Source organism: Narcine bancroftii, chromosome 5, assembly GCF_036971445.1.
Source record: "Narcine bancroftii isolate sNarBan1 chromosome 5, sNarBan1.hap1, whole genome shotgun sequence".
Taxonomy (NCBI): Eukaryota; Metazoa; Chordata; class Chondrichthyes; order Torpediniformes; family Narcinidae; genus Narcine; species Narcine bancroftii.
This window is the reverse complement of record NC_091473.1, coordinates 219327121-219352448: the sequence shown is the minus strand read 5'-3', so window position 1 is coordinate 219352448 and position 25328 is coordinate 219327121. Positions and strand designations below refer to the sequence as shown.

The window sequence follows — 25328 nt, the reverse complement described above, 5'->3', positions numbered from 1 at the left end:
GTGGCAATATTTCATTGATATCATCGGCCTTGATGGCTTGGTTAGACAACCCAAACTGGGCTGATGAGCTGCCTTGGGTATTACTGGACATTAGAACAACTCCAAAAGAGGACCTCCAAGCTTCCTCTGTACAGTGCACCATTGGTGATCCCTGGGGAGTTCGTCCCCTACCATTCCAACTCCAATGATGATCCTAAGGAACTGTTGACCAGGCTAAGGGATGCAGTAGGAAAATTGACCCCTCTACCACCATTTTTGCGTGGAGAACACTCTTCTTGCATGCCCAAGGACCTCAAAAACTGCGAATATATCTTTTTCTGTGGGGTAACAGTTGGTCCACCTTTCCAGACACCTTATGAAGGATCTTACAAGATACTCAAACTAGGTCAACCTATATTTTGGTCATTGGAGGAAGCCACAGTCTTTCACTATTGACAGACTTAAATCAGCTTATGTGGACAGGTCTTCCCACTACAACAGCTAGCAGTTCATCGCAGAGGTCTATCACCTAAAAGATAGACTTTCCTTTCTGCCAGTTCTGAGTTTGGGTGGAGGTGGGGGGGGGGGGGGAGAAAGAGACACCGTATAAAGGTACTATGGTGGCACAACTCCCAGAAGGCATCGAACCGACTATGTGATGTCAGTGCGTGACTATGTCAACGTGTGTTTGGCACACGATTCAGGCTTTTAAAATGGTGTGCATGTTCTGAACAGTAAATCAGTTATCAGTTTGATTCACTGAAGAAACGTCTTGTGTGGTTATTTCATTGTGTCCACTGTAATTCCAGTGGCCACAAAGGTATGTTTAACAAGCTTATGAACATGTTTCAGTGAAATGAGGTTCCTTTTCTGGTCATATAATAATGCATTAAAAATGTAACATACACAAGGAAAACAGTTGCTATGAAAATTGTCCCCAACTACCAGAGAAAGAAAAGCAAAAGAGAGTCCCTTCAGATTCGCCTCTAGCATTTCCACAGACTCCTGTTTGATCCATCAGCAACTCGAAATCCACATCCAAACCTCCAATACGTTCAAGCCTTCAGCATCCAAGGCTCTTTAGAAGCCCTACTTTCCCATTGCACCTTCGTGAATCCCAGCTCTGATAGCTGGTTTCCAGGAGGCATTCTCCAGCAACCCTTAGCCCATGCGGGTTCCCTGACTGCGTCACCCACAGCCTGGGTGGTCTCTCAGCTACTGAGCCTCTCGCTGGTGTGGTCACTGTCCTGTTGGGTAGTCTCTTCTGCTTCTCCTTCTCAACACGGGTTGTTCTCCCCATCTCTGGGGCCCTGTGCTGGTCTGCAGCTCCCCAGAGTCTGCAATCCCTCATAGGATTATTTATGATTTATAATTACAATATAAATGTATTTTTCATGCACAACTAACATTGTTTCCATGTCCCTGTTAATGGTCAGTTACTAATTGGAGTCATGGATCAACCTATACAGAAACAATATCTTTTGATAGGAGATGTAACACATCAATCTCTACTTTCACGTTGGTAGATACAACCTGAAAAATCTCCACTTCCTGAAGCCAGATTCCAGCTTTCTTTACAGCCTCCTTTAGTGCCAGGCCACTGGGGAAATAAGCAGGAATTACTTCTACTTCCTCCAAGGCAGCAGATAGAGTTGCCAAAGAATGTGGAGGCCTGAGGAAATCAGAAAAATTTGTTAAAGAATCCCAATAAGAATATTGTCTTTCTTTTTTTTTGGCCAAACAGCTTCTTTCTTGGTAGTGGTTTTAGATTTTACTTTTTTTTAATATAATGAAATAATATCAATACAATATAATCTGTTTGATTAAAATGTGGGGGACCTTGGATGAAATGATACAATTTAAGTGTAATGTATCTTTTTGAATTTTAAACATATTTCCATATGTACTCTGCATCTTTGGATGTGAAATTTCAAATGATAATAAAAATATTGAAAAAGAATCTATATTTCCATCAATTTTGGGCAGTTGCACTATTTTAATAATCATAGCTTTTCAAAAATCAAAACTGAAATGAAAACATTTTATTAGCGTCAATTCATCTGATGCTGTCTTAACAGAAAAAGGAAATAATGGATTGGGTCACTGTTCATTTCAGAAGCTTCTTGAGGAGGTAGGAAGAACAGCAATACTGAGATCATAGTTTCTTGAAGATTATCTACATATAGTGACACTATAGTGGAAGCGCAAAAATAACAAGAACTTTCATTCTTGGTCAATATGAAGGACATAGAATAATTTCCTTGCAGAACGAAAACAGAAATATTTCTTGGATCCATTCCATTGGTCACAAACATAAGGGTGTAAAAGATCTCTTGCGAATCTGATCAACTGGACAGATACAGATGTGTTTGTATTTTGTGTGATCCATGAAGTTGCTCTTACCTGGATTTTATCAAATTGTGAGCTTTCTCCTCCCAATGTTCAGAAACAGTAAGGAGTTCTTGCAGGCGAGCCATGGCTCTCTCTACAGCTGGATGAGGTGCTAATCCAACACCAGAGTCAATTAGCCGTCTCATGTCATCCAAAGCAAAAGATTCGGGTGCAGAATAAGCTAGCTGAACTTCATCTAGCCATCGTGCTTGCTCCAAATGATCGCGAAGATATTGTATCTGTGGTAATTCAATATCAAACCCAAAACTGATATCCAACAGTTGCTGGAGTTCAAAAGTATTGGGCATTTCATCAGCAAGAACTTTTGCAGAGCGCAGCTGAAAATCTTCCACAGAGTTTAAAAGCTTCTGCAGAGGGAAGTACATTTTTAAAAAAAAAACATCATTACTGTCGTGTGTCAAGAACCAAATATTACAGAATAATAGATATTTAATTCCCTTTGCAAAGCATTGTCTTAAAATCTAACAGGAAATAAGAATAGTTTAAAAAGCTCTATTTTTCTGCTAAATATCAGAGTTTACACATACCTTTAATAAGGGTGCTTGGTCAATGATGCAGGGAAGGATATAGAGCTGTTTAACAAATGCCTGAAGCTCTGCAGCGGTCAACCGATTTTGGGACTTTCCTCCACCTGAACGGTACCTGTACACAATAACCAAAGCTTGTACTCTCTCAACTCAATTCTTCAAACACCTTGTATTTCTTCTTTCTTCAAGGAACAATATACTGCAATTTTGCTGGAATTAAAATCCTATTTTGTTTTAATCTTTACACAAAAAAGTTTTACCTGGAGCAGCAAATTTTAAAAAACTGATCATTTGTCCACTGCTCAAGGATGGCTGATCCCTCCACAAATGCTTTCTTAACTACAACGATAGATTCACAACATAAAGGCATACTTAATTATTGAATTATTAGAACATTTCTGGGCACAACCATTAAAATTTACACATCGTTAAATGCATCTTTTTCAGCACGAACCTGTTGTGAAGCATTCAGCCCAATTAAACCCATATACATTTTATGTACAGCAATATGTTCCCTCAGCAACCTCTATAAATCCATTTTGAAAGTCTAGATGATTTCTGTTCCACCATCCTTATGAGCAGAGCGTTCAATCTCTTGTGTATACAAGAGCTAGCACCAGGAGAAACAGACTGACCTTTCAGCCTGCAGCACTATTCAATAATATTCATTGATCTAACCTTGGCTTCCAACTCCACTTGTCTGCCTGAACTCCTGTATTTCCCATAAATCTGTCTATAGTAGCCTTGAATATAGACAGCAACTCAGCTTGCACAGCTGTAAGGAAGTAGAGAATTTTAAAAAGAATCATGACCTTCAAAGAAGAAATGAATCCCTGCCTGTCTTAAATGGACAACCCTTTATTCTGAAACACAATGCCTTGTGCAAAAAAGCTTTTTCACATCTTTTCTGTATCTTTTAAGGTCTACCTCAATAGTTCAAAGGCCATGCTTTTAAAGAGAAATGTCATATCTAAACCAGTTATAATTTTATTCAACTATTTGTTTCAAGAGCAACAACTTTAGCTCCTCTTGTTAACTTTCCATTTGAAATTCCTCAATTCCTGGAAAAACTTTTGTGCCCATTACACAATGCCATAACAATTGTATACCACAACTAATTTTACACAGTATGGCAATGTAAGAAATTAAATTCACTTGCTTATTCATATCAAAGAGGAAAAAATGCTTTTTGAGTGAGATTTTTCAAAGATGTGATTATATTTCAATTAGAAAGCTTTGGTCACAAAGCAAACTTTTCCAATATTAGAGGAACTAGATCAGTTTTAAAAGGTAAATGTCAGTTGAAAGCATCTGAGCTGTAAATGAAATTCTCCTCCAATTTTGATAGCACACTCCACTTATGTAACTATCTTTTTTATATATATATATATATATATATATATATATACACACACACACACACACACACACACCTGGTTTGCCGTTTATCATTAAGTAGTTGCTGAGCAACAGAGGCACATTTTTCTGCTTCCACAATAGCTTCTCGCAACTGTTTCAACAAATCATTTTCTGGAAATGTTTCCTTCTCTGCTTCCTTTAACAAGGATTTGAAATCAGAAAGACCTGATGAAATGGAAATGATAAAGTCAATCAGAAAAAATGACAATCAATTGTTTTTAAAAAAAAAATTAAGACTCCAATATTTCTGAAATGGGAAACCATTTCCTTCCTTAAAGCATTACTCAGTATTTAGTTAATGCAACTTATAAAAGTAACATGCCACATAAAAGTAACATACAAGAAATATCAGGGCACTTCAAATTAGTAAAGATAAATATCTTGCAATAATTGATAGGCATAACCAAATATCTGAACATACTTGTCAAAAACAAAACCCTACACATTATGAGTTTGTACAAGGTAAAACTGTAAAATTTTGAAACTACAAAATAAACAAGAAATTATGCAATTACAGATACTCCCTGACTTACAAACGTAATTAGGACTGAAGAAAATGGTTGCAAGTGGGAATTTTTCCCATGCATGTGGAGTCTTAAAGAAAACTTTTTAAACCAAATCTTTTCATCGTAGATTTGACAATAACAACTTAAAGCTTCCAGAATTTGTCATCAATCTTGACGAATCTTTCCCTACTCTGGTCCATGCTTACCTTGTTACTCAGTGCCCAAGGGTCTGTAGGCTACGCACAAGTGGAAGGCTTCTGTTGGCGCATGTGCAGTGGGTTTGTATATTAGAGTTTGGGTGGCTCAGGGGCTGGTTTAGGAATCAACTATCTATGTGCACAATCTATTGCAGGGGGAGTCAGCAGAAGTCCAGATCCAAACAATTCAGACAGAAAATACAAAAACTTTATAGGCTGGCCACCCACAATTGACTCTTCCTAGTCCAGAATTCACAAGTTATTTCTTTTGCTTCTGTTTTCTAGATTAATAATCTTCTGGGTTAATATTTCATTAATTATTCATGATTTTAGAGAGCTTTTGCACATCATCCATTCTTCCTTCCAAAACAGTTGCGAATGCTTCATTATCTTGAATACTTGATCATGTTCTTCCAAGGATTTTTTTTAAAAAAAATTCAGTTTAAATTCATTTCTGAATTGTTGTAATTCATCAGAAGATTCTTTTCTATGTTGTCGAAGCAAATCCATAATAGATTCCAAAGACACAGAAGGGTCTCTCCTTGTAGCCATGTTTTTTTTTTAAAATAGTTTTTTTTTTATTTTTCACACTGTGAACTATATCAACCAAAATATATACAAACGTTTCTCATTAAATATACTCAAGTGGCATTTTCACCCTTTCCCCCCCCTACCCTATCCCCCCCCTCCAAAACCCAATAAATATTCAACATATACAATAATAAAACCATAAAACAATGTCTTCACACAATGAAAAATAAACAAGAAAAATGCATCATCTGTTTTAAACACACTGTATCAAATAGTTTTGTCTTCTTATCATTTTAGGGGGTGGAGGTCCGAGGCAAGCTTTCTCTGTTAATGTTCCATGTATGGCTCCCAAATTTGTTCAAATAATGTGACCTTATTTTTCAAATTATATGTTATTTTTTTCCCAATGGAATACATTTAATCACTTCCATGTACCATTGGTGTATTCTCAGACTCTTTTCCATTTTCCAAATTAACATTATACACTTTTTTGCTTCTGCTAGGGCTATCATAATGAATCTTTTTCGCGCTTTATCCAATTTGAGGCCTAATTCATTACTTCTTATGTTCCTTAAAAGATCTCTGGATTTTTTGGTATGTTATTTTTTGTGATTTTTTAATATCTGATTTAGATCTTCCCAAAACATATTCACTTTCATACATGCCCAAATTGTATGTATTGTTGCTCCCATTTCCTTCTTAAAGCGAAAACATCTATCTGATAATGTTGGATCCCATTCTTTTAATTTTTGAGGAGTGATTCTGTATCATGTGTAACCTTGTGTTTATTTTTAACTAATATGGCTACACCTCTAGCTTTTGAATTATATGATGCTGCCACGACGCATCCTACCCAGTCTCTCTTTATGTTCCACTTCAGTTAGATGCCTTTCCTGCACAAATGCCAAATCTATTTTTTCATTTCTCAGTAAATTTAATAGCCTCTTCCTTTTAATTTAGTTATGTATTCCATTAATGTTTATAGTCATCTGATATCTTGTTTACACCTCTTTTCCACTTCTTCACCACCTCCAACCCCCTTTTCCCATTTTCATGTTTTCCCTTTTTAAACTCAATGTATGACAACACATTTAAAACAAAATACTCCAACAATTCCCACACCCAATATTAACTTAACCCCAAAAGCCCCACCCCCCCTCTCCAAGTTGCCCCTTATCCCTTGCCAGGCAACCACAACTTCCCTTTCCATTTGGGTTGCGATCTTGCTTGCGTCAACTGATTTTGCAGTGACGGTTATTCTCTCCTCTCCCAACACCCCAAAGGAAACTTTTTTAAAAAATCACATAACAAATCTCTCCCATTTCCCCCCCCCCCGCCTTCCTTCCTTTCCCTCTTTAGTTCTTTACATATACATTGCTTTTACATCTTTATATATACTTTATCACCATTCTTCATTCTTATTACATCTCTCCTTCTGTCCTGCAAACGCTCTGCAAATTCTTGTGCTTCCTCCAGATCAGAGAACAATCTGTTTTGCTCCCCAGGTATAAATATTTTAAGCACGGCTGGATGTCTTAACATGAATTTATAACCTTTTTTCCCCCCCATAGAATCGATTTTGCTGTATTAAACTCCTTCCTCTTCTTCAAGAGTTCAAAATTTATGTCTGGGTAAAAAAAATATTTTTTGACCCTTGTATTCCAATGGTTTATTATCTTCTCTAACTTTATTCCTTGCCCGCTCCAATATATTTTCTCTTGTCGTATATCTCAAAAATTTTACTAAGATGGATCTTGGTTTTTGATGTGCCTGTGGTTTCGGAGCTAGTGTTCTGTGTGCCCTTTCTATTTCCATTTCTTCCTGCATTTCTGTCATTCCCAGGACCTTTGAGATCCATTCTTTTATAAATTCCTTCATGTCTGTGCTTCTTCACCCTCCTTCAAGCCCAGTATTTTTATGTGTTTCGCCTACTATAATTTTCCAACATAACAATTTTCTGAGATAACAAATATTGTGTTTAATTTTTTTTGTCACTTTCTTCCAATTTTCCTCTCAAGTCATTTACTTCCATTTCTACAGTAGTTTCTCGTTCTTCCACATTTTCTACTCTTTTCCCCATTTCTGTCATGATCTTCTTTTCATTTTTCTTTTAATTGTACTAAATTCTAATGACAACGATTCTTTTAATGCTCTCATTTGTTCTTCAAGGAAGGCTTTATGTATATTTTTTCCATCTGTTTTACCTTCTATTTCTCTGTGAAGATCTTGGTCTTCTTCCTCTTCTGTGTCTGTACCTGTGTTTGTCTTCTTCTCCTCTTCTTTGTATCTGTGTCTCTTCTGATTCTCCCGATGAGTTGCCTGTATCACTTTGTCAGGCCTCTTCTTGCTAGACCTCTTGTTGTTGATTCTCCCCTCCTGGGCTGCTCATCTGTCAGGCCTCCTCCTGCTGCTCCGCTTGCCGCTCACCCCGTCGACCTTCTTCCTTGCCTGGTTCCTCACTCCCTCTCCTGCCGCCTTCCTCATCTTCCAGCTGAGAGCCCTGGTGTCGGGTGTCCCTTAGCTGGTCGCGCCGTATTTGCCCACTCCTCGGCTGAGCCCCCCTCCCGTCAGTGTTTCCTTTTACCTTTGATTGTAGACTTTTGTTTGGCTCAGAGAGCCATTTTTGCAGTCTACTGGTTGGGGGGGGGTCGCGACTCTGTGGGGCCAGCACCAACCCCAGAGATTGGGCGCTCTTCACACCACGGCTCCCTCTTCCTTCGTGCAGGTAAGGCGTTCTTCTTTCTTTTCGGTGACTTTTCTTTCCCCCCCCCCCCCCATTGTTTTTACTTTTTCCTTCTTGGATGCCATCTTCTTTCTCTTCTCTGCAACTTTATCTTCTATTTCTTATACTTTATATTTGTTAAGCTTTGTCTTTTGACTTTTTTTTCTTTTTTCTGGAGAGGGCTGGTTTTATCCCACCAGCCACTACTCCATCACGTGACTCCCTCTCGTAGACATGTTAAAGACAGTTACAGTCCTTAATCCAAATAAATTCAGCAAGAAGTTTAAGAATAAAGTTTTAACAAGGTGGGAACCAGTAAGGTAAATTGGAGCAACTTCAAAACACTGCTACTCCATCAACCACTAGCAGGAAGTCAATTATTTTGTAATCTTATTCTAGATTTCAGATTTATTGTCAGCGTACGTACACATCACATATACCTCAGATTCTTTTTCCCTTGGGAATGTTAGAAATGTAAACAAACTGACTGTGCAATACAAAAAAAAATGAATGAAGTGCACAAGAATCCTTATATGGGTCCCTGATTAAGTTTGTCGTTGAGGAGTCTGATGGCTGAGGGGTAGCAGCTGTTCCTGAACCCATTGTTGTGAGTCTTGTAGTGCCTATATTGTTTTCCTGATGGTAGTAGCAAGGACTGATCATTTGCTAGGTGATGTGAATCCTTAATGATTGCTGCTGCTCTCTGATGGCAGCATTCCCTGTAGACATTCTTGATGGTGGGGAGGGCTTTGCCTGTGATGTCCTGGGCTATATCCACTACCTTTTATAGGGCTTTACACTCAGGGGTATTAGTGTCCCCATACCAGACTATGACACACTTTCCACTACACATCTGTAGAAATTTGCCAGGGTTTACGAGGTCATACCAAACCTCCACAATCTCTAGAAGAATTTGTTTTCTTCACAATACCATTAGTGTTGGGTCCAGGAAAGATCCTCCAAGAACTTAAATTTGCTCACCCTCAGATCCCCCAATCACTGGATCGTACACCTCTAGTTTTCCCTTCCTGAAGTCAACTATCAGCTCCTTGATTTTGATGATATTAAAAGATCATTAACTCTGATCAAGTCATGATAGGCATTACCCGACTTGCTGAACATTTCAGCAGTTGAGTTGTTTTTATTTCAGCTGTTTGGAAGCAATTTGCAACTAAGTATTATTTTACAAATTACTTCAACAAATGGATAGTTTTGGACAGGACTTCCTTCAGAATCATTTCCATTTCTGTCCTGGAATATTTTTCTACCAACATTCTGTAAATTACAACAGCTGAGTTATAGAACTCTAAACTTAATATCCTATCAATCGGAATTCCCTAAAAGTGGCGTCACAAGTAGACAGGGTAGTAAAGAAAGCTTTTTGGCATCTTGGCCATCATAAATCAAAGTATTGAGTATAGAAATTGGGATGGGAAAGATATAGAAGTGAGGCCAAATTTGGAGTATCGTGTGCAATTCTGGTCACCCAACTACAGGAAGGATATCAGTAAGATTGAAAGAGTGCAGTGAAGATTTACTAGGATGTAGCTGTCTTCAGGAATTGAGTTACAGTAAAAGATTGAACAGGTTAGGACTTTATTCCTTGGAATAAAGAATGGGGGGGGGTGGGGGGTGTTTGACAGAGGTTTACAAAGTTATGAGGGCTATAGACAGAGTAAATGCAAATCAGCTCTTTCCACTTCGATTAGGAGATAAAAACGAGAGGATATGGCTTTAGGATGAAAGGGGACAAGTTTAGGGGAACATTATGGGGAATTTCTTCAGAGTGGAACGAGCTGCCACCTGATGTGATAAAAGCAGGCTCACTCTTAAGAATAAATTGGATAGATATATGGATGGGAAAGGTCTGGAGGGTTATGGAATGGGTGCAGATCGATGGGACTAGCAGAATGATGTTTCAGCACAGACTAGAAGGGACAAATGGCCTGTTTTCTCTACTGTTGTGTTCTATGGTTCTAGTAGAGCATACCATCCCTTCAGAATTTCTGTACCATCCCTTCAGAATTTCTGTACCATCCCTTCAGAATTTCTGTACCATCCCTTCAGAATTTCTGTACCATCCCTTCAGAATTTCTGTACCATCCCTTCAGAATTTCTGTACCATCCCTTCAGAATTTCTGTACCATCCCTTCAGAATTTCTGTACCATCCCTTCAGAATTTCTGTACCATCCCTTCAGAATTTCTGTACCATCCCTTCAGAATTTCTGTACCATCCCTTCAGAATTTCTGTACCATCCCTTCAGAATTTCTGTACCATCCCTTCAGAATTTCTGTACCATCCCTTCAGAATTTCTGTACCATCCCTTCAGAATTTCTGTACCATCCCTTCAGAATTTCTGTACTTACTTTTCTTTTCATTATCCTTTGCTTCCAGAAAAGTCATCACTTTAGAAGACCATTCATCATATACAGCCACATGCAACTTTAATTCACTCAGAACAGAATAGAGATCATCTAAGGTGTAGCGATACCTGGTGATTTAGAAAGTGATTTAGAAAAACCATTATCTGAAAAAATGTAATAAGAAAACAACATAGCCAATCAATTATCATTCTTCAGAACTAGCTCATGCCTGCTTGCTTTTGTGATTTTTTTGTTAAAAATTTATTTGAACCATTTGAAGTTCAATTTTTTTTTAGAAACGATTGAAGTGGTAATGATAATATACAAATTCATAATTACAATTATTTAATGCAATTGCAAATCAACACATCAATTACAGTCAGAGGAAAAAGCAGATTTTAAAAATAGCACATCATATCTTCACGGTTTTCTCAGGGCTCAACCCCATTTTGTCTTTTACTAGCTGCCACATTGCATCCAGTTGTAATTTTGTTGCAACCAGCTGTAATTGGGAGAATTTGGTAAGATTTTGAGTAGGTTACATACATACACACATTTTAAAACAGATCTTATTTGAAATACTGAAGAATTCATATTCAGTAACATTGCAGGATCTTTGAAGACTTATGCACATTTCACAAGTAGGTGCTAATTGAAATGAATGACCATTGTGTGCTCACAAGGTCACAACAGCTTGACCAAGGAGAAGAACTCCTGTTGTTTGCTGAAGAAGGTGGGGGTTTTGCAAGTGAGAGAGTCACATGGGCTTCCTGGCAGTTGGCAGTTGGAGAGAGAGAGAGAGACAAGTTAACAAGCTCTCCCAGCTAGTGTGTGTGACACTGAAAAGCAGCTGAACAGGGCAAGCCAGGAAGCTGGATGAAACTGATGAAAAGCTCCAGAGCAGTGGATGGCTGGAAGTGCTATCTGTCTGATGTTTCTCTTGGAATAAGGGGAACAGAAAGGAACTCTTTGGTGGCCTGAAAGAAAGAGGTCATCATCTGGAGAACCCTGATGGGGCAAGTTTCATCAGCAAGACCTTGAGGTGACTAATGGTGGTACCTCAGGTGTGGAAATCCTGGAACAACAAATCTCTCTGAAAACCCTATAAGAACCTTCCTGAGCAGTAAACGTTTACCTTTCGAGCACCAAAGCCTGGTGAACTTTATACATGTTAAATTCTGTGCACAGTATAAAAATTGCCTGCATCCAGAGAACGTGGAAGAGAAGTGAGATTGAACTGTGAACCAAAGAGGTTTACTTAAATTTGCACACACATTACATACATGTGCGCTTAGAATTAGAAGGGGGTTAATTTGGGTTAGTTAAGTATAGAGAAGTTAAAGTTTGATTCTGTTTTCATGTTTAAAGTTGATTAAAAACAACTTTTGTTTTAAAAACTACTTGTCTTGGTGAATGTCTATTGCTGCTGGGTTTTGGGGTCCTTTGGGCTTGTAACACAGCACTCTCCACCTAATCTCTCCTTTCTGTATAATTCAATGGATGAAATTAAGCTTTCAAACAAGATTTATCATACCAGCCAATAGCTACCCTGAGGTATTTTAGGTTTTTTTTAAAAAAAATACTTGAGCCCCATGAACCTACTAACACATCATTTTTTTCCCCTGAATCTCTGAAATTTTTGACTCAAATTATAAATGAAATTAAACCTTGCTCTTAAGTTTTAGACCCAAACCAACACAATGGATGTCAGTATCCAAGTTCAAACACAACCTAACACTTCACACTTCCATTGCTATTTTACAAATATTACCAAAGACAAATATATTGCAGCTGAGCATTACAAGATCATAACTATTTTCCTTTACAAGAAACCCACTCCAGGATTAAATTTCAAAAAGCAAAAATTATTTAAACTATTTTACATCTACGCTGTCAAAGTATACATGCCATTGAATATTTAGCAAACTGAATTCAACAAGGTTTGGGAAGAAGTCTGCAGTCCTCTGAGGAAGTAGCAGCTTGAGAACTGTGCATGCCAATGTTGAAAGACTCCTCTGACTTAAAACAAATGTAATACAGATTGAAGTTCGTTTATTGTCATATGACCCAAGTACACGATAGAGATTGTTTTTATGGGTTTGGATGGAGGCGAGGTGGCAAAATTTAGAGACAAGCTGGAAGGGGTGGGGAAGAAAAGATGTGGTTGACAGTGGGATAACATTGAAGTAGGCAGAAATACCAGAGAATAAAGCAGATGCACAGTTTGAGATGCAAATTGATAACTAAGGGAACTTTATCTTTGCTCTGTCTGTTGGAAGTGGAGATCATGTGAAATGCACAAAATAGGAGACCTCCATTTCACCTCTCCCAACCACCTCTTCCACTTCCTTCCTACTTTAGTCTCAATAAAGGGCCCCAAGTCAAAACACTGACTGACCATATGATGCATGACCCACTGAATCCCTCCATCTTCTTTGATAAATTAAGATTTCAGCATTTGTAATTCTACTATTTAACAATGCATCCATAGCTGATGGTTCAATACATTATACGTTCATTTTGAACAGAAGGTCAGTTAGATGGTGCCACCCATCATAACACCCTCAATTACACCGATACCCACTGATGAGCAACTGGCCTGGATGGAGTCCATGGTCATGTCCCAAGAACACAAATGGCACGCTGGTGGGAGTTTTTAAAAACCAGACACGTTTAATCTCTTCCTACTACAATCTAAAGTCTACATCCATTTTAAAACTAGTATCATTCTGGTGCCAAGAACAAGATAACATGCCTTAATGACAACAACCCAGTAGCTCTGACATCCATCATCACATTCCAAGACTCAGTGCTCCACCCAAGGCAATTCGATCCTAGATTTCCTAACCTGCAGATTGCAATCAATGAGGATTGGCAACAACACCTTCCACAATAAATCGCAAGGCTGCATTCTTAGACATTTGCTATACTCTTTATACACATGACTTTGTGAAATACTGCTCTAACTCTGTACATACAGGTTTACAGATGATACCATCATTGTAATCCAGCTCTCAAACAATAATGAGACAGTTCAGGAAGAATTTAGCAGATGGTGACAGGACAACAACCTCTCAGTGTTAGAAAAACAAAGAACTGATCATTAACTTCAGGAAGTACAATGGGAACACACTGCATCAATGATGCTGAAGTGAAGATGGTAGAGACCTTCATTTTTAAAAAGACAAATATCATCACCAATTTGTATTGGTTCAACCATGTTGTTGCTACAGCCAAGAAAGCTCACCACAGTCTCCATCTCCTCTGAAGCACAAGGCAATTTAACATGTTCAATGTTCTGACTAATTTTTAAAGATGCACTATAGAAAGTATCCTGTCCAGATCCACCACAGATTGGTATGGGGACTGCTCTACCAGGGACTACAGGAAATTGCAGAGTTGTGAACACAACTCAGGTCATCAAGCATAAATCAACTGCCTTTCCAGTGACTCTACACTCTCCACTGCCCAGGAAGAGTAGCCAACATGCAAGAATCCATTCCAACCCACACTCTCCCCTTCCTCCTGCCATTAGCATGCAACACCGTTTTCCATTGTACCTCAGCATACGACAATAAATAAACAAAATTTGTATGGCTCAGAAATAATCCAGGGAGAGATTGCCTGTGCAACTGTTTCAACCTTCCTGCTCACATCACATAATAAATTTCTTCTTTATCTCATCTACATCAAGGAGATAATTGTTGACTTGAAGAAGGGGGGGAAAAAAAATCAGACGTGGAGAGGATGAGAAAATTTAAATTCCTGGGAGTCTCGGAGCACCTTTCCTGGACCCAACAAACATAGTGAAGAAAGCACGTCAACTCCTCTTCTTCCTCAGAAGTTTGGAGGTTCATTACGGCTTCAGAAACCTTGGCAAACATCTACAGATGTGTAGAGGAAAGTGCGCTAACCAGATGCTTCATGGCCTGGTACGGGGGCACCAATATCTCTTAACAGAAAGCCATGCAAAAAGTAGTGAACACAGCCCAGTACACCACAGACAAAACTCTCCCCATTCTGAAAATCTACATGGAACGCTACCATCAGAGAGCAGCAGCAATCAAGGATCTACACCACCCAGGACATGCTGTTCTCATTGCTGTCATCAGAAGAGGTATAGGTGCCACAAGACTCATACCACCAGGAATAGTTGCTACCCTTCTACCATTAGACTCCTAAACAAACTCAAACTCATTTAAGGACTCCTACTATGCACATTACTGAATATTAGATTTTTTTTTCCTTTACGTTTCCTTTGTTTATAGTTTTTGTCTTTTGTATATGCATATTTTCCTTCAGTACAGTTTTTTGCACTACTGACAAGCAAAAATTCTGCCTGGCCCACAGTGAAGAATCGAAGGGTCGTATGTGATGTCATGTATGTACTGACAATAAATTTGAACTTTAATCAATGGTTCAGGCATAGGCAACTGATTTTCACCTTCCAAATCAGTGTTCCTACTCAGCTCCCTAAGAGATTACCTCAACTGATCAAAGATTACTCTCATTCCACAGACATTTCCCTTTGTTCTATCTATACCTACCCCAATTAACCAACTTTTCCTCTTTCCTCGTTCTGATGTTTCTTCTGTTGCTGAGCAGCAGCAACAACCCATATGCAATACTGACCTCAATTCCCACGACGTGCCTCAATTTGAGTAGACATGGTCCTGTTTGTTCATTTAACGTAGAACCCCTGTTCTAATCCTCTGTATAATAGCACTCAATTTAGGGCTATCTTGGAATTTTTAACTGTATTTCTGATTCCTTAATCTAGATTATTAAGATCCACATTTCAGTATTATTCTTTTGTAACAAACATCACTGCTTGTGAGTTGCCAATCAAAGTAATTACTTTCACATCTTGATCCTTTTTGTAATTTGTAGCCAGTTTGCAATCTGTTCTGCTAATTGGTTTCTGCTTTCATTCTTTATTGGGTCATAATATTTGCATAACAGGATTATGAACAAACTTTGAAAATCACCAAAAGATACTTCAGCTTTATCCAGCCAATTCTTGGATATCGCTGTAACTTTAAACAAGCAGAGAAAAATATTTAGATTGGAAATAATTTAATTTCTTCTGATTACCCAATTAAAATATAAATGGAATTTTTTTTAAACTCTTGATGGTTAGGAAAAATCTATTAGAATCCATCAAAATTTACTGTACATGGTTCAATGATAACAGAATATTGAAAAATTGTAGAATGCCAGCGCTGCCACTAGATCAGCAATTTTACAAATTTCATGATCTACACACTCTGTATTTTGCAAGCATTATATACATTAACTTCTTTTAAATGTGCCACTTATAAATGTCCCTCAACTATACTTACAATATGCCTGAAATTTATCCATTTGCAATTCTGGTAACCCCGTCCTTAGCAATATGAAAGTATTCCATGCCACATTTAAGCTTTCTTTCCGGATTTGAGTCAGTCTCCTTCTTGGTCAAAAATTGACAAAACATTTCCAGAATCTTGTAAATAATTTATTTTAAACAAACAATTTTTTTTTAAAAATAGTGAATTTCTTTTCATGAAGGTCATTTATCATTTTACATCTTGCAAAACAGGATCGATATGGAATCTTTGACTCAGTTAAATCAGGCCTGAAGCCTTGAAAAGTTGATGAGAGGCAACAGCCAAAAAATAAAATCATTGGCAGTATAATGGAGAAACTGCAACTTGCATTCTGTTCTCCATTACCAGGATCTATCCAATTTGATTACCCAAAAGTTATGAAAATGCTGTAGGTATTTGTTCCAAGAAAGTTATTTAGCATGACAGACAAATATTAGCTTCAGTGCAGCTAATCGTTTAGATATCTAGGAGCACCCTGTGAAGATGTGATTGGGAATCAACTAGCTGGGAAAGTTACAAATTTTAAAGGCAGATATGAAAGCAAATACTCTGAAATACTGATGAACCCCATGAAGGTAGATTGAAATATGGAAGCCAAAATTATTGAGAGTAGAAAAAGAAAGGCCTAAGTATCCCAAAAACATTTGGTATTCTAATTACTAAAATAAACATGCAACTCTGAAAACTCTTCTCCAGCTCTCACTTTGTTAAAGTTTTTATGGTCTTAGCCCAAAGGACCCCAAACCCAGCAGCAATAGATATTCACCAAGACAAATGGTTACTTAAATAAAAGTTGCTTTTAATTATCTTTAAACATGAAAATAGAAACAAACCTTAACTTATATTATTAACTTACTTAACCTAATTTAACTCCCTTCCAATTCTAAGCGCACAGATGTGTAATGTGTGGTAAGTTTAGAAAAGTTCTTTGGTTCACAGACCAATCTTATTTCTCATTCTTTCCAAGTTCACTGGTTGCAGGCAATTCTTATACTGTTCACAGAATTTAATATGTATAAAGTTCGCCAGGCTTTGGTACTCGAAAGGTAAATGGTTACCGCTCAGAAAGGTTCTTGTAGGTTTTGTAGAGAGAGATGTGTTCCAGGACATCCACAACTGAGGTACTTCCCTCAGTCACTTCAGTGTCTTGCTGACGAAACTTTCTCCATCAGGGTTCTCCTGATGATAACCTCTTTCTTTCAGGTCTCCACCGAGTTCCTTTCGGTTCTCTTATTCCAAGTGAAACATTAGACTGCCAGTACTTTTAGCCATCTTCCACTCTTAAGCTTCTGTTTCAGTTCCAGCAAGCTTCTGCTGCATGTCACAGCTTTCTCTCTCTCTCACACATACTCTGACCCCCAGTCAGAGACTGCTTTCTCCCTCTGCTTACAAAAACCACCTGATCTTCTCCATCAAACAATAGGAGTTGGTCTTCTGGTTCATCTGTTGTTTTTAGGTAAACAAGAACCCATCAGTGACCTCTCTGAGCACTCTTGTGGAGCCATCATATCTCTGCTGTTGCTTTAAAGACAATAGTCCATTCATTCCACAATGTCAGTCCAATTAATAACTACTTGTGAAGTCTCCATAGGCATTCTTCAAAGTTTCTGTAAAGTTACTCTGGATATGAATTCTCTAGCATTTCAAATAAAATCTGTTTTATAGTGTTTGTATGCAACCTACTCTAACTTTTCCCAATTTATCTCCCAAAAATATTTCTAAATATTATCACATTAGTGAAATCCATCTGCATGGTCCAGTTTAATCAGACCAGCAACACATTTAGAGTTTAAATGTTTAAAGATACTCATGTTGTACTGTGACTTCCCAATCAATATCTTATGTTTTTCCCCTACTGTTTCCAAACAACAAGATTCAATCCAGAAAAAAAGTCCTTTGATTACTTACCTGAGATGACATCTATGTGGTGGACATGAGCAAAGTTCCTTAACATGGTATAGACAAACAAGTTGATTTGATTTACAATGGCACGAAACTGCAGACAAGAAACAAGTGGTCTTGCACTTTGCACACTGTCGCTCATCATCAGGCAATAACTCAAATTTCTCCTTCACAGAATCAATTACTCCCTAGAGTGAAAAAAAAGTCATGATTTTTAATTGAACCATTTCCAAAGATATCTTTTTAAAGTAGAAGGGATAGAGTCATTATGCTCAAGATCACAATGAAGCCATCAAATATTCTTCAAGGCACACATGTAACACATTGTATCAGAATGCTCCAAGCTCGGGCAGTTAGTTAATCCACAAAGCATAAAATGAATTTTTTTTTTAAATCTCAAACCTTCATGAACATGAGATGTTGTGAAGTTAATTTTCACGTGGGTCTGAATAGAAACATGTCGAAGAAAAGTGAAAAATATCATGCATTTTGATTTGTTAAGCATCCAGGTTCTGATGAGTTTTGTATTAATAAATAGCCCCAATCAAATTATCAGCAGCCAAAAGCTGCAGGTGACATTAAGTTCTTCCTTGTTCCCTTCAATGTCTCCTTTCAAAACAGCAGCTACGATTCCTTTGTTTCGGGATGAAACGATCATTTTGGAACATAAATCTGACAGCTGCACTAACCAACCCTCCCTCAAAAAAGTGTTATGCAAGAAACTCGCATCACTTCAGGGGATTGGAGGCATGATGGTGACATCATTAAGGTCAGCTATTTATAAATAAAGTTTAATGAATACAACAATGGATGCTTTAGCATTAAAGAAAATGTAATGAAGTTTGTAAATTTTATTGCTAATGGGTTAAATGGACCTGTAAAAACTATTAACATGCTAGCATTCAACAAATTCCTCATCCTATTGATTTCAGAAACTATTCAAATGACATCATTCACTACTACAACTTAACAGTGCACCTAACTGACACACTTAGCACCACTCCAAGCCTCATACCAAAGTCACTGTTTGCTTACCTCTCAAGCAACAGGGCAACGCAAACTAAAGCAACTCTGTTTACAGATTATTTTTGCTTCAATGGGTTCTACCCACAAAACTGCACAAACTGGCAAAATGTACTATCACAAATATCTTCTTGCCCGTGGATAAAATTTTAATGAAATCTTTATTCTCCTTCCAAAAATCAAGCCCATGCAGACCCAGCATTAAAACAGCCATTTCTTAAACTATGGCAACTTCCAACAAAGTTGAAAGTCTTCCAGTAATGCAGTAAAAGTTGAGTATCTATGGAAGATGTTGGGCAATTTTAAAAGGAACCTTATTCTGAATATATTTGTCCAGAGGTGCTTCAAAAGGATGAATAATTCTTTAACTTTTAAATTTGAACCCATGACAGTTTCATATCAAATAATATGAAAATAATAATTAATATTAAAAACTCTTCCCTAACATTAGAGTAACACAAAACATTTGAGAAATCAAAAGAGTGAATAAGATGGTCAAACAAAGAGAAACTTAACTTTTTTGTTTGAAAGGGAGGAAAGGGAAGCAGAGATTAGGTACAAAAGCAAGTTCTAGAGGTTAGCACCTCAAGCGAGCGAAGGCCATTAAAGCTGCGTCAATCAAGAAAATGGCGAGAAATACACAAAAGGATGGAATAAAAATAAACGTGGGAGAAGGATAGAGAAAAAAAACTGGATAAAACTGCATCATATTATGATGAAACCATGAATTGAATAGAAGGCAATGATTACAAATTTAATGTACTAGACTGGGGGAGGGGGGTCCTCCAAAGTGGTCAATATCGACTGGGGGGGGGGGGGGGGAGAAATCGATAGGATCATCGATGGGGTCGATAACGTGGGGGGGTGGTGGGGGGGTGGTGGGATCAAATGAAAATAGCGCCAATGGCAGTGTTGACCAACCACTCACAAGAGCAGGTTTTGGGGCCACCATGTTCCATTTGATTTTGATCTTTGAATTAATTTAGAGTTAATAGGAGGATGGGAAGAGGTATGTGTTCTATAGCATTTCCTCTTGATTGAGAACATTAACAATATGACCGTGACATGTATCTAAATTCTGTGGCACTTACAATTTTGCGAACTCCTTCCCTTAATTTCTTCTCCTCATCCATCATAATGACCATATCTTTGTAGACAGCAGATGCCAAAACTACATCCAGTTCCCTTGACTTAAATGCCATCTTACAAATCATCTCATCATGAGAGAAAACACAGTAACGGTTTAATAGACGATAATGTTCCACACACTGACGCCCCATTGGCAGCTGTAAGACAAACATTGTCAACAGGACATATTCCTCAAAAGGAATTGAAAATAAATTCTTAAATATTGATAAAAGTATAAAGTGGGTGTACATGAAGAGTCCAAAAGGATTTTAGCTCAGTTATAATGCTGGATTAAGAGATTTACAAACATTTATTTATTAATTGAAATTTTAAAATGTTTTCTTCGTTCTAAGATTCAGAATGACAGATTTTACATTTTCCTTAGATTCACAGAATAGGTACACCTACCCAATCCAGTGTGCAGAAGTTCACTGCTTCTGCAAAGTTGAATCCCTGATTAAAACCACTGTGATAGGCTCTAGGAAATGTGATGACAAACTCCCCTGCACACTGATTAGTTCTATAAACCTGAAATAGAGGAAAGATACTGCTTCAATACATCATAGTAAAAGATTAAAGCAAGTTTTTCTGTTGCATACAATCACTACATGAGTGACTTTTAAATTATTTTATATTTTCACTCTAAAAATGCATTCCTATCAGGCTTGAAGTTCCATTTCAAGATCAATGTCCATTCAAATTCAGAAATGCTTATGGTTCCATACAAAATTTCTAAAGCTGTTTCTTGCCACACATACAAAGTGTTTGGTAATGAGAACCATGAGCTACAACACTTGAGTTGTTCTTTGCAACATTTGGTATCTGTAGCACAATTTTATGGTAGTGCTATGTTGCTTGAATTATTAATCAGCATTTCAAGTCTTACTATCAGTTCTGGGAAGGAAATAGCCAATAGCTCAGTTACATTTTTAATACAGATTATGCCAATTAGAAATTTGTTCATGTTTCTTTACATTTTTTCTGGACATTTATTCATCATCATTGCAATACACTATACAGTAATAGCAAGTATACTCAAAAAAGAGGCAATCTTAAAAATATTTTGAACAGTTGTTATAAAAATAGTAAATAATTGTTTCATGACTAGAAACTGTATATTCACAGACATTTAGCAATTCATAATGTTGCTGTCCAGCATGTCAACCTAGTTTCAAACACATGGCAATATTTGTAATCATATTGCAAATTAGTGAAGGAAACTTTTGAGTGCCACCTGCTTTAAATATGTGGAGTATTACATTTTCCTCAAGTTACTTCAACATGGAAATCTTTTGGCTGGTGCGCATATATTTGATTTCATATAAACAACTGAACGTTTTCTCAATCCCTTTCCTTATATAAAATATTTTGGTAGCAATACAAGGAACATCACTTCTAATAGCAATGTTTTGCTTACCACTGCTCGCCCACATTGAATTGTAAAATACACTTTTTCAGGCCATAATCAAAATTCTAGTCTGTGTATCTTGAACTTTTGACAGATGGCATTTGTAATTGGCATGCAGATACGATTACCAGTTGCAATACTTACACTGTGAAACAGTGGTATTTGGTTGGTGAAGTTTATAGCAGCAGCTGGAGGGAAGTAGCTTGTATTGGCAGTGTGCACATGTCAGACAGCAGGATAACTATCATGTGTTGATTTATTGTCTGAGGCATTAGATAGTAAATCATATCACAGAGTGCCAACAGTATGCCCATGCTTTGTCAAGCTCTGGGAAGAAAAGGCCAACTTACAAAAGCAAACTAGTTTTATGTCAAAAAAAAAATCTAGAGACAGAAGACAGAATAAATGAGATTAAATATTGAAGCCTGTCAAGACAGTTAAAGGTTTAAAAAAATAGCAGAGGACAATTAAGGTTTTTAAAAAATGACAGGAGACAAAATACAGAGCAGTGTCAACAGCAGCAAGTTCAGAAGCACCACATATGGAAAGTGAAAACTGGTTGGAGGATAAAGATGAAGATCATATGCAATCACAAACAAATCCACAAAGATGCTGAAGTGCAATGAAACCACATATGCCAACACCAATGCCAAGTAAATGATATTCAAATCCGGTGTCATTCATTAAAATTTGTTTTCACAACTGTAACCACATTTTGAATGTTTGTATTCATAACAATTGCTGCATTTCATTGTTGATCAAAGGCAGTGTTAAGTAAAAACACTGTAAGTAAGTTGTTCATCATATTGGCAATGCTTTAGAATACCATGACAAAGCACTAGGTTGATAAAAGCAGCTGATATGCCCCTTTAGATTTCACACAGTAATTTGAATGATTATTTCAAATTTTACATGATTGTTACTAATTATTTCTGAATGAATATATAAATATTGCATCTTGTGATGACGATCATCCATGAACAATTTAACCTCCTCTACAGGATTTCCATGAAAAAGAAGGAATTTAGAACAGATTTTCAAACACTGATTGGAAGATTTCTATTAATTTAACTCAGCATTGAAAAAGAAAATTTATGAAGAAAGCTTATTCAAAACCATGTTAGTACAAGATACAATTGATCAAACCACAACTCTGCTTTTCCGATGTCTTTCTTGTGGGCATCCACTGTGACACAGAAAAAACAAAATCTCTGTGGAGATCAATCCGTAAGGTTACTGAAATGGACCAGAGCAGGCTGAAGCAGTGACAGGAACCCATGAACTGAAGACAAAATGCTAGAAAATACTCACTCTGGACAGTGACTTATCAAATCTGAGAAGTTAGAAATCATGTGTTTTTACATTGAAGAAAGAACAGGGGTGGAACCATGTTATACTCAAAGGCTGAAGGGTGGTGCAATTTCCTCATAGCTCGAGCCTGACATTCAGTCCTTACCTCTTGTGCTAAATGTGGAGTTTGCATGTTTTCTCTGTGACCATGTGGATTTCTCAGGTGCTTTGCTTTCATCCCATATCCCCAGATGAGCTGGTAGATTAACTGACTCCTGTAAATCACCCCTAGAGTAGGTAGGTGGTAGGAGGATCTAACTTGTGGAGTGGGACTGTTGATAGGCATATGAGAAAGAATAGAATATATAGTGAGAAAGGTGGGATAATCAGATTGATCTGAGCCAGCATAGACACCATGGGCCAAATAGCTTTGATAATGGGAGAAAATCAAGGGAGATCAAAAGAATGAATGGCCTGAATTGTCAAGATTAAGTTGTCCCTCTCCAAAGAGGCTATTTGCCTTGCTAAATGACTTTCTGCATTATTTTCATTTTCAATTTCCAGCATCTGCAGATTTTTTTAATTTTATTTTCAGCAGTGAAACATAAAAAGCAGCAAACAGAAGAATTTAAAAAAAAAATCAATCTCAGGTCTGTTACATTTAACCGAAATACTTTGGTTAAAGAAAGACTACAAAGTTTCCCAGTTTTCACACCATATGAATGTGAGAACTTCTATATTCAAATTAATGGGGCAATTTCACTGGCAAGCTGAGTAGACAACAAGTAATACAAATAAAATCATAAAATATTGCTTGGATTTGGTGCAGACAAGGCAATTAAGATTACTGGTGAATAGATCAAATAAGATCAATAGTACACAAGTTCTGAACAAAGAAATTGGCTGTCATGTGGAAAGAAATCCAAAGCTTTGACCCAAAGGCGAAATACACAGTTGTCATTAGTGGACAAAAGTCAGGTAAAATGCACTGTTCCAAAGCATACAGTATTGAAGAGGATTACAGAGAAAAGGAATGGCAAGGCTCCTCAGTGGGAACTTTAATTTGAGGTATTGGTCAGTAAGTACATGAATGACAAGTGTGCTTCAGGTGAGGATGTGGGCACCAGCATTTTAGATAAGTTAGAGGAAATGAATTCATGTTTCAGCAGCACGAGATATGTGACATTATGGAAAAGGACAAAATAAATTATAGAAATGTAGCAGATAAACCAATTTTAATACAAGATAGGACTAGACAAACAACTACCTGCAGGCAAATCTACATCAAACAAGTTGGGAGTAATTTAAAAGTGAAAGGAATGAGACTTCAGAGAAATGGTGTTCTCATTTGGGTGAAAGGCAAGGTGAACCAAATCAAAAGACTGAAAACTGGATTTTTAAAAAATGAAGCAAATGGTAGGTTTACAGATCAGAAAATGTGAAATATATAGAGTATAGTACTTAAAAGGGAAATTAGGAGGGCAAAGAGGTGGGTCAAAATATCAACTCTGGACAAGATTACAGAAAATTTTAAAACAATTTATAACCATATCAAAGGCTAGAGGGTAACCAGAGAAAATGTAGGGACCAAAAGACCAATCAGTGCATGTCCGTGGTTGTAAATAAACTCTTAAATGAATACTTATCACCGTGCTGCATCTCTAAATTAAAAAGAAATTAATTAAAAACTGGTCACATCCCAGGATTTTAAATTCCATGTTTCTAATAAGAGATAAAGGATGAAATTGCTGGGAATCTGCCAAATTCTTAAATCTTCACAGGCTGCAGGTGTCAACTGACTAGGGACAACAAACATGGTACCTCTAATCAGGAAAAGTTGCAGGGGTAAACCAATTTATGCCACCTTCAGTGGAAAAATTCTGGATTAATCCAGACTTGAAAAGGATATATTATTCAAATATAATCAGCATAGTTATATGTTCAGGGGATTCCTTCTCAAATTTGACTGAAAATTTATGGTAACCTGGAAGAAGTTTCCTTTTGGAAAAACCCACAAGGGGTCAAGTTTTTTGCAAGACACTGAAGTGGCTGATTGAAGGAGATCAGTTTGTGTGTCCAATGAATAACAAATATCTCTCTGAAACCAACAAAGACCTTCCTAAGCTGTAACAATTTAAGTTAAAGCACCAGACCCCAGTGAATATCATAAATATTAAATTCTGCACGCAGTCAGGAAAATGGCTTGATACCAGTGAACTTGGAGAAGTGTAAAATGAATGACTGAACAGTAAAGAACTTTCCTGAACACATGCACATTACATACACATGCACTTAGAATTAAAAGGAGATTAAGTTAATAGCAATAAGTTAAATATTGATCTTACTATTATGTTTGAAGAAAATTAAAAAAACATTTTTGTTTAAGTAACTATTGTCTTGGTGAATTTCTGTTGCTGCTGGATTTTTTTTGGATTCCCCTGGGCTCGTAACAATAACAAGCTCAAACCTCTCAAAAAAGAAAAAGACATTTTACTTTTTAAATGGATGATGAATAAAATGGTTGAACTCTCCAACTCAGGTTCAAGCAAA

At 37.2% G+C, this 25328-nt stretch overlaps 1 protein-coding gene across 2 annotated transcripts in view; it reads right to left on the bottom strand.

The window, feature by feature from the left end:
• Positions 1-25328, bottom strand: part of kdm5ba (lysine demethylase 5Ba) — a 138224-nt gene that overhangs the window by 48997 nt on the left and 63899 nt on the right. For both annotated transcript variants that reach the window (XM_069941294.1, XM_069941295.1), the window contains 8 exons: positions 20489-20608; positions 20044-20238; positions 17936-18117; positions 10662-10786; positions 4352-4502; positions 2919-3033; positions 2383-2738; positions 1513-1651 (listed from right to left, as the gene is read on the bottom strand). In XM_069941294.1, coding sequence (XP_069797395.1) covers positions 1513-1651; positions 2383-2738; positions 2919-3033; positions 4352-4502; positions 10662-10786; positions 17936-18117; positions 20044-20238; positions 20489-20608 — 1383 coding nt within the window. The remainder of the gene's footprint in view (positions 1-1512; positions 1652-2382; positions 2739-2918; positions 3034-4351; positions 4503-10661; positions 10787-17935; positions 18118-20043; positions 20239-20488; positions 20609-25328) is intronic.